The sequence below is a fragment of the Conger conger genome, chromosome 16 (genome assembly GCF_963514075.1).
Source record: "Conger conger chromosome 16, fConCon1.1, whole genome shotgun sequence".
NCBI classification, from domain to species: domain Eukaryota; kingdom Metazoa; phylum Chordata; class Actinopteri; order Anguilliformes; family Congridae; genus Conger; species Conger conger.
In genome coordinates this window covers 40,227,361-40,237,996 of record NC_083775.1, presented here as the reverse complement: position 1 = coordinate 40,237,996, position 10,636 = coordinate 40,227,361, and the positions used below count along the sequence as shown (strand labels likewise).

The 10,636-nt window shown below is 50.8% G+C and overlaps 1 protein-coding gene across 1 annotated transcript in view; it reads left to right on the top strand.

The window, feature by feature from the left end:
• The window catches only part of LOC133115405 (double C2-like domain-containing protein alpha), a 55,056-nt gene that overhangs the window by 27,214 nt on the left and 17,206 nt on the right, over nucleotides 1-10,636 (top strand). The window contains exon 7 of the mRNA XM_061225304.1: nucleotides 3,202-3,328. Within this exon, the coding sequence (XP_061081288.1) occupies nucleotides 3,202-3,328 (127 nt within the window). The remainder of the gene's footprint in view (nucleotides 1-3,201; nucleotides 3,329-10,636) is intronic.

Here is a 10,636-nt window from a genome sequence, read left to right as displayed (position 1 = left end):
AACTGCTTCTTTCGCCAAACAGATTATGCGCACGCAAAACACTTTAATGTCACTCAAATCAGCAGCATCAAGGCTATCATAGCAGCGCCCATTCCATTTTCCACTTGAATTTGAATACTCTAATCTCATCCCTCTGCTGTGCGTGACATGAGGCGTTCTGCAGGGCGGAATGGAGCACTCCCACAATCAGCTTCACAGGACTATGGAATACACAGAAAGACCTGCGCCGAAAGAAATATGAATGGTATACCTGGGCAACAAAGCCCAAGGACCTCCAGTTTGGCACGTTCTTGAAGACACCTTTAGTTGGCAGTGGCGGTTGCAGGAGCTATTGTGGGCGTTTGAGTTCCCATGTTGCGGTGAGACTCCTCGCGTGTGATAGCTGTCCGATGCGACGGATCTCAATTGTTTTATTTGCTGGCTGTTTCACGGGCTGGTTGCCCCAGCTGTGCATGAGTAAGAGCCAAGCCTAGTTTGTAACGTAAATCACTATGAAGTTACAACATACGCACTACTAAAATAAAACATGTTGCACCGCACAACATAGTTAGAACGTAACCCTATGTATAAAGTAAATATTTATGCAAGGCATTGACCAGGAGTAACAACCTAATTAATAATGGAGAATTATTTAAATATATTGTACAATTTCTTGAATTGAAACCTTGTTTTTGCCAATGTTATGAGTATAATTGAGAGGCGCAGCATACAGAATGCAACATTGGTTGCTGTGGTTACAGGTTATATCCGTTCCATATTATAGAGTTCTTTGATTGGATCAGTCAACATCAACGTCATTTTGTGTGACTGTGGATTACTTTACGATGAGTTTACCCCCTACTGACTACATTTCCTGGTAGCCCACGCGCATATTTTCAGCCTCGAGCTTTCAGTCTGTGTTCCATACCGATTCAAGTAAAAACAATTGCAGTTTTGGTCAAAGTGTGCATATTTTAGGGTCTAACTGCTACTTTTTCCAAGCTGTTCGTAAACCGATTTCCCACGTGGCATGACGTATGTTTTGGCATAGTTATCTAATGTCGTTGCAAAATATATGAGCCCAGCAATCTGCCTCTTTGAGGTGGAGCCAAAAGCCTTTCAATCCCCTTTTGAGAACCCTATTGGTCTTCTAAATTAGATAGATAGGCGAGTTGTTAGTTAGCTATTGATTATTTTGCTCCGTCTCCTTCATTACTGCATCATCTCCACTTAAAATACCCTTTCGCCGCTGCGCTCATTCAAACCGCTTATTTTTCTCCTCTTTTTTCTTTTACCTGCTCCTGACCTGGAAATTGTTTGAGATCCGCCATCTTTAAGGACATTCCAACCCGTTTTAAAAAAACTGCTCTTTGCGAACGTTTTGTGGGTGTTTTAGATACTAAAACCGAGAAGAGAACAGTGATGCACGTGGGTCGTTAAAAATGCACGGTGCAACCACATTTAGTAGCTGCCTAGTTGTAAACTAACTAGTAGCTCCCAAGCCTGTAGTGTGAACTTAAGGGAGGACTTGGGGGCGCGTGCCGCTGTGCTGTTGACAGCACTGTGCCTTTTACTATTCTCACAGCACCTCGAAGGGACCTGCTTTTACATAAATGTCAAGTAACATCGATTTACGGTTCGGTCGATACGTACTCACCCTAAAGCGGAGGATGTGTACAGTAAGCGAACAGTAAGCCTGCTACCCGCCCTCGAAACCATCAGCGTATTACCATAAGAAACACCGCTGTTCCACATGATTCATCGTTCAGATTTCCATTAATCGTATCCTCAGCCGTAGCCACACAGCAGCCCCCAGCAGTGCAGAGCTGGAATAATGCAGTCATCTGCAGTCAGTAGCGCTGTAGAAGAGGGAGGGCGAGTGGAATTTGAGGCAGCAGACTACAGCGCGCAGGGCTTGGCGCTAGCGGGGGGGGCTTTTCCACACCGCAGGCCGAGTGACCGTCACCATATATCACCCCCTCGCCCCGCGGGCCTCCATTCACCACTGCCGCTTTCCAACCAGTCAAAGCTAAACCGTGTGTTTACAGAAAGAACAACATTTACCGGTTTTACCAACAGTTACGCAATTTATAAAAAGACAGCTTGCCTTGCTCGTGGGATGATTTTTGTGTGGGAGGATTTTTATTATTTTTTTCGGGCCTCTGCATTTTCGCATTGCAATGCAGACCACTCGGGAAAGTTACCCTGTTTATTTACTTCAGTAGTTGCTCCAATGATGTAACTATAGCTTATGTGTTGTTATAAAGGCCAATAAACAAAGGGATAAAAAATAAAGTTATCCTGTTTCCACTATGCTACTGAATGTCGGAAACGCAGAAATGTTTAATTACTTCGGTGCAGCTGTGCTGAAGATGTCTGAATCCCAATTAAAAAGAAACACAGTGTTTTTATTGCAGGGCCAGTCAGTTTTATACAGTATGCTGGAGACAAAATTGAAGCTGTGGCTCTCTGGAACAGGGCGGAGCCTCCACTCCTCCACCGGCTGTTCTCTATGGGAAGGAGCGAACGCCTAATTTGAAACGCTGTTGTATTGACAGGCGCTAATTCGTCGGTGAATTGGGTGCCGTGCAGACGCATGAGTTCTCCTCATTGTGCCGTCTCTAGGCGCCAGCGGAGCTACACCGTAATGCTGCGCTGACCTATCTTTCTTATTGAATGTTTTTATTCAACAAAAATTAACAGAACATTCTACAGTCTTCTCCCCCCCCCCAAAAAACATTCCCCACCACCCCGACGTAGCACCAATATCTCATATCTGTCTGTCTGTCTCTATCTCTCTCCCCCTCTCTCTCCCTCTCCCTGTGTCAAATTCATGTTGCTTTATTGCCATGAAATACAAATGCCATTATTGCAAAGCATACATCCTTCAATTAATTAAATCAGAATGAATAGTAATAACAACAATAATAACAGTCATCATTACGATAATAAACTTAAAATACAACAACAAAAACAATAAATCAATAAATATGTTTTAATGTTTGGCGTGGTGGTTACTCAGAATCCCATAGGTAATGACAGGCTGAAATGAACTGCTGCTGTTAGTGTTTGGTAAATATTATTTATTTTAAGGAGGAAATGTGGCAGTTTCTACTTCTCCTGTCTTACAGCTACCACATATTTTATCTTCTTTTGGAAAGCATTCATTTTTGTGTCACCTACTCCTATGGCAAGTGTGTGGTCACTGCTGCTCTCTCTCAGGGTGTCGGTGTGCGATGAGGACAAGCTGACTCATAATGAGTTTATCGGGGAGGCAAGGATTCCCCTGCGGAGGGTGAAGGCCGACCAGCGCAAACATTACAACGTCTGCCTGGAGCACGCCCCTCCTGTGAGTAACCCTTACCCCCTCCTGTGAGTAACCCTTACCTCCTCCTGTGAGTAAACAGGGCCAGATCCTGTCCCCCTCCTGTGAGTAACCCTTACCCCCTCCTGTGAGTAACACTTACCCCCTCCTGTGAGTAACCCTGACCCCCTCCTGTGAGTAACCCTTACCCCTTCCTGTGAGTAACCCTTACCCCCTCCTGTGAGTAAACAGGGCCAGATCCTATCCCCCTCCTGTGAGTAAACCTTATCCCCTCCCCTAACCCAACAGAGCTTAGCCCTTACCCCCTCCCCTAACCAAACAGGGCCTAATCCTTACCCCCTCCTGTGAGTAAACAGGGCCCGATCCTTCCCCCCCGAACCCAACAGGACCTAATCTTTACCCTCCCCTAACCCAACACGTCCTCAACCTTACCCCCTCCCCTAAACCAACAGGTCCTAATCCTTACCCCCTTCCCTAACCCCAGAAGGCCTAACCCTTACCCCCTCCCCAAAACCAACAGGACCTAACCCTTACCCCCTCCCCGAACCCAACAGGGCCGAGCCCTTATCCTCTCCCCTTACCCAACAGTGCCAAACCCTTACCCCCTCACCTAACCCAACAGGTCCTAATCCTTACAAGTCCCCGAACCCAATAGTACCGAAACCCTTACCCCCTCCCCTAACCCAACAGGTTCTAATCCTTACACCATCCACTAACGCAACAGGTCCTAATACTTACCCCCTCCCCTATCCAAACAGGTCCTAGCCCTTACCCCGTCCCCTGACCCCATAGGGCCAAACACTTATCCCCTCCCCTAACCCAACATTGTCGAACCCTTACCCCCTCCCCTAACCCAACAAGTCCTAATCCTTACCCCCTCCCCTTACCCAACAGGTCCTAACCCTTACCCCCTCACCTCACCAAATATGGCCTAGCCCTTACCTCCTCCCCTAACCCATCAGTGCCGAACCCTCACCCCCTCTCCTAACCCAACAGGTCCTAATCCTTACCCCCTCCCCTAACCCAAAAGGGCCAAACCCTTACCCCCTCCTCTAACCCAATACTGCCGAACCCTTACCCCCTCCCCTAACCCAACAGGTCCTAATCCTCACCCCCTCCCCTAACCCAAAAGGGCAAAACCCTTACCCCCTCCCCTAACCCAATTGTGCCGAACCCTTACCCCCTCCCCGAACCCAGCAGGTCCTAATCCTTACCCCCTCCCCGAACCCAACAGGTCCTAACCCTTACCCTCTCCCCTAACCCAACAGTGCTGAACCCTTACCCCCTCCCCTAACCTAACAGGTCCTAAGCCTTACCCTCTCCCCTAACCCATCAAGGCCAAACCCTTACCCCCTCCCCTAACCCAATAGTACCGAAACCCTTACCCCCTCCCCTAACCCGATAGGTTCTAATCCTTACATCATCCCCTAACGCAACAGGTCCTAATCCCTACTCCCCTAACCAAACATGTCCTAACCCTTAACCGCTCCCCTAACCCAACAGTGCCTAGCCCTTACCCCCTCCTCTAACCCAATACTGCCGAACCCTTACCCCCTCCCCTAACCCAACAGGTCCTAATCCTCACCCCCTCCCCTAACCCAAAAGGGCCAAACCCTTACCCTCTCCCCTAACCCAACAGTGCTGAACCCTTACCCCCTCCCCTAACCTAACAGTGCCAAACCCTTACCCCCTCACCTAACCCAACAGGTCCTAATCCTTACAAGTCCCCGAACCCAATAGTACCGAAACCCTTACCCCCTCCCCTAACCCAACAGGTCCTAATCCTTACCCCCTCCCCTAACCCAAAAGGGCCAAACCCTTACCCCCTCCTCTAACCCAATACTGCCAAACCCTTACCCCCTCCCCTAACCCAACAGGTCCTAATCCTCACCCCCTCCCCTAACCCAAAAGGGCAAAACCCTTACCCCCTCCCCTAACCCAACCGTGCCGAACCCTTACCCCCTCCCCTAACCCAGCAGGTCCTAATCCTTACCCCCTCCCCGAACCCAACAGGTCCTAACCCTTACCCTCTCCCCTAACCCAACAGTGCTGAAACCTTACCCCCTCCCCTAACCTAACAGGTCCTAAGCCTTACCCTCTCCCCTAACCCATCAAGGCCAAACCCTTACCCCCTCCCCGAACCCAATAGTACCGAAACCCTTACCCCCTCCCCTAACCCGATAGGTTCTAATCCTTACATCATCCCCTAACGCAACAGGTCCTAATCCCTACTCCCCTAACCAAACATGTCCTAACCCTTAACCGCTCCCCTAACCCAACAGTGCCTAGCCCTTACCCCCTCCTCTAACCCAATACTGCCGAACCCTTACCCCCTCCCCTAACCCAACAGGTCCTAATCCTCACCCCCTCCCCTAACCCAAAAGGGCCAAACCCTTACCCTCTCCCCTAACCCAACAGTGCTGAACCCTTACCCCCTCCCCTAACCTAACAGTGCCAAACCCTTACCCCCTCACCTAACCCAACAGGTCCTAATCCTTACAAGTCCCCGAACCCAATAGTACCGAAACCCTTACCCCCTCCCCTAACCCAACAGGTTCTAATCCTTACACCATCCCCTAACGCAACAGGTCCTAATCCTTACCCCCTCCCCTATCCAAACAGGTCCTAGCCCTTACCCCCTCCCCTGACCCCATAGGGCCAAACACTTACCCCCTCCCCTAACCCAACATTGTCGAACCCTTACCCCCTCCCCTAACCCAACAAGTCCTAATCCTTACCCCCTCCCCTTATCCAACAGGTCCTAACCCTTACCCCCTCACCTCACCAAATAGGGCCTAGCCCTTACCTCCTCCCCGAACCCATCAGTGCCGAACCCTCACCCCCTCTCCTAACCCAAAAGGGCCAAACCCTTACCCCCTCCTCTAACCCAATACTGCCAAACACTTACCCCCTCCCCTAACCCAACATTGTCGAACCCTTACCCCCTCCCCTAACCCAACAAGTCCTAATCCTTACCCCCTCCCCTTACCCAACAGGTCCTAACCCTTACCCCCTCACCTCACCAAATAGGGCCTAGCCCTTACCTCCTCCCCGAACCCATCAGTGCCGAACCCTCACCCCCTCCCCTAACCCAAAAGGGCCAAACCCTTACCCCCTCCTCTAACCCAATACTGCCGAACCCTTACCCCCTCCCCTAACCCAACAGGTCCTAATCCTCACCCCCTCCCCTAACCCAATTGTGCCGAACCCTTACCCCCTCCCCGAACCCAGCAGGTCCTAATCCTTACCCCCTCCCCGAACCCAACAGGTCCTAACCCTTACCCTCTCCCCTAACCCAACAGTGCTGAACCCTTACCCCCTCCCCTAACCTAACAGGTCCTAAGCCTTACCCTCTCCCCTAACCCATCAAGGCCAAACCCTTACCCCCTCCCCTAACCCAATAGTACCGAAACCCTTACCCCCTCCCCTAACCCGATAGGTTCTAATCCTTACATCATCCCCTAACGCAACAGGTCCTAATCCCTACTCCCCTAACCAAACATGTCCTAACCCTTAACCGCTCCCCTAACCCAACAGTGCCTAGCCCTTACCCCCTCCTCTAACCCAATACTGCCGAACCCTTACCCCCTCCCCTAACCCAACAGGTCCTAATCCTCACCCCTCCCCTAACCCAAAAGGGCCAAACCCTTACCCTCTCCCCTAACCCAACAGTGCTGAACCCTTACCCCCTCCCCTAACCTAACAGTGCCAAACCCTTACCCCCTCACCTAACCCAACAGGTCCTAATCCTTACAAGTCCCCGAACCCAATAGTACCGAAACCCTTACCCCCTCCCCTAACCCAACAGGTTCTAATCCTTACACCATCCCCTAACGCAACAGGTCCTAGCCCTTACCCCCTCCCCTGACCCCATAGGGCCAAACACTTACCCCCTCCCCTAACCCAACATTGTCGAACCCTTACCCCCTCCCCTAACCCAACAAGTCCTAATCCTTACCCCCTCCCCTTACCCAACAGGTCCTAACCCTTACCCCCTCACCTCACCAAATAGGGCCTAGCCCTTACCTCCTCCCCGAACCCATCAGTGCCGAACCCTCACCCCCTCTCCTAACCCAACAGGTCCTAATCCTTACCCCCTCCCCTAACCCAAAAGGGCCAAACCCTTACCCCCTCCTCTAACCCAATACTGCCGAACCCTTACCCCCTCCCCTAACCCAACAGGTCCTAATCCTCACCCCCTCCCCTAACCCAAAAGGGCCAAACCCTTACCCCCTCCCCTAACCCAACCGTGCCGAACCCTTACCCCCTCCCCTAACCCAGCAGGTCCTAATCCTTACCCCCTCCCCGAACCCAACAGGCCCTAACCCTTACCCTCTCCCCTAACCCAACAGTGCTGAACCCTTACCCCCTCCCCTAACCTAACAGTGCCAAACCCTTACCCCCTCACCTAACCCAACAGGTCCTAATCCTTACAAGTCCCCGAACCCAATAGTACCGAAACCCTTACCCCCTCCCCTAACCCAACAGGTTCTAATCCTTACACCATCCCCTAACGCAACAGGTCCTAGCCCTTACCCCCTCCCCTGACCCCATAGGGCCAAACACTTACCCCCTCCCCTAACCCAACATTGTCGAACCCTTACCCCCTCCCCTAACCCAACAAGTCCTAATCCTTACCCCCTCCCCTTACCCAACAGGTCCTAACCCTTACCCCCTCACCTCACCAAATAGGGCCTAGCCCTTACCTCCTCCCCGAACCCATCAGTGCCGAACCCTCACCCCCTCTCCTAACCCAACAGGTCCTAATCCTTACCCCCTCCCCTAACCCAAAAGGGCCAAACCCTTACCCCCTCCTCTAACCCAATACTGCCGAACCCTTACCCCCTCCCCTAACCCAACAGGTCCTAATCCTCACCCCCTCCCCTAACCCAAAAGGGCCAAACCCTTACCCCCTCCCCTAACCCAACCGTGCCGAACCCTTACCCCCTCCCCTAACCCAGCAGGTCCTAATCCTTACCCCCTCCCCGAACCCAACAGGCCCTAACCCTTACCCTCTCCCCTAACCCAACAGTGCTGAACCCTTACCCCCTCCCCTAACCTAACAGGTCCTAAGCCTTACCCTCTCCCCTAACCCATCAAGGCCAAACCCTTACCCCCTCCCCTAACCCGATAGGTTCTAATCCTTACACCATCCCCTAACGCAACAGGTCCTAATCCCTACTCCCCTAACCAAACATGTCCTAACCCTTAACCGCTCCCCTCACCCAACAGTGCCTAGCCCTTAGCCCCTACCCTACCCCAACAGTGCCTAACACTTACCCCCTCTTCTAACCCAACAGGGCCTAACTCTAATCCCCTCCCCTAACCCAACAGGGCAAAATCTTGACCCCCTCCCTTAACATAACAATGCCTAGCCCTTACCCCCTCCCCTAACCCAACAGTGCCGAACCCTTAGCCCCACCCCTAACCCAACAGGTCCTAGCCCTTACCCCCTACCCAAACCCAACTTGGCCTAAACCTTAGCCCCTACCCTAACTCAACAGTGCCTAACACTTACCCCCTATCCCTAACCCAACAGAGCCAAATCCTGACCCCCTCCCCTAACCCAACAATGCCTAGCCCTTACCCCCTCCCCTAACCCAACAGTGCATAACCCTTACCCCCTCCCCTAACCCAACAAGTCCTAATCCTTACCCCCTCCACTTACCCAACAGGTCCTAACCCTTACCCCCTCACCTCACCCAACAGGGCCTAGCCCTTACCTCCTCCTCTAACCCAACCGTGCCAAACCCTTACCTCCTCCCCTAACCCATCAGTGCCGAACCCTTACCCCCTCCCCTAACTCAACAGTGCCGAACCCTTATCCCCTCCCCTAACCCAACAATGCCTAGCCCTTACCCCCTCCCGTAACCCAAAAGGGCCAAACCCTTACCCCCTCCCCTAACCTAACAATGCCTAGCCCTTACCCCCTCCCCTAACCCAATAATGCCGAACCCTTACCCCCTCCCCTAACCCAACAAGTCCTAATCCTTACCCCCTCCACTTACCCAACAGGTCCTAACCCTTACCCCCTCACCTCACCCAACAGGGCCTAGCCCTTACCTCCTCCTCTAACCCAACCGTGCCAAACCCTTACCTCCTCCCCTAACCCATCAGTGCCGAACCCTTACCCCCTCCCCTAACTCAACAGTGCCGAACCCTTATCCCCTCCCCTAACCCAACAATGCCTAGCCCTTACCCCCTCCCGTAACCCAAAAGGGCCAAACCCTTACCCCCTCCCCTAACCTAACAATGCCTAGCCCTTACCCCCTCCCCTAACCCAACAGTGCCAAACCCTTTACCTGCTGTGTGCTGTTCATTTAGCATTTTCCCAACAATCCAGGTGCCTTTGGTAATTTCGGGACTCATGGCTCATTGCCAGTTTGATGAATCATATTGCAGTTTTCTGGTCAGATAGGTCCACATTTCGCCTTTTGCCACCCACGTGCTCAACCTAGAACTGCGTTTCTGTACTTAACAGTTTTTGTGGATAATGTGCTGTTCAGCTTGTCTTTGATATAGCTAAATCTCACAAGCAGGAAATTGTTTGTGGCTTTTCTCATTGTTGACTGTGATCGCCCGGGTACAGTATTTAGTTAATTTCCTTACACCCATTTGCAATGAGAAGAATGGCAACTCAAACTATATTTTCATTTTAATTAATCAATTCTTGTCCTATTCGACCTGCGCAGCATTTGATATGATCGACCATTATATCCTAATCAATCATCTTGAAAAGTTGGTTGGTCTTTCTGACTGTGTGTTAAACTGGTTCAGAACATGCAGCAAAGGAAGAAAGTTCAATGTCAGGCTTGGAGATCATGTGTCTGAGAAACATGACAGCTGCTTTGGGGTTGCACAAGAGAGCCGCCGTGGTCCATTCATATTCTCACTGTACATGCTGCCACTCGCGGATCATTAGAGAGCACAAGGTATGTTTCCATAGTTATGCAGATGGCACGCAACTGTATCTCTGCTGAACCAAATGATGCTGCAGCCATAAACTCCATTACTACCTGTCTTTTAGCAATAAATAAATGGATGAGCAATAACGTCTTAAAGCTAAACAAGGACAGAACTGAAATCCTACTGATTGGCCCTGAAACAAAAAGAGAAAGGAGAAATGCCGGGGTCCTGGGGAAACTGACCCCCCTTCCTCATTTTCATCTCATTTCCCCTGTTTCTATGTCTATTTTTATTTAATTTCTCTTCTGTTAAAGCACTTTGAGCTGCATTCTCTTGTATGGAAGGTGCTATACAAATAAGGTTTATTATTATTATTATTATTATTATTATTATTATTATTATTATTATTATTATTATTATGTGACA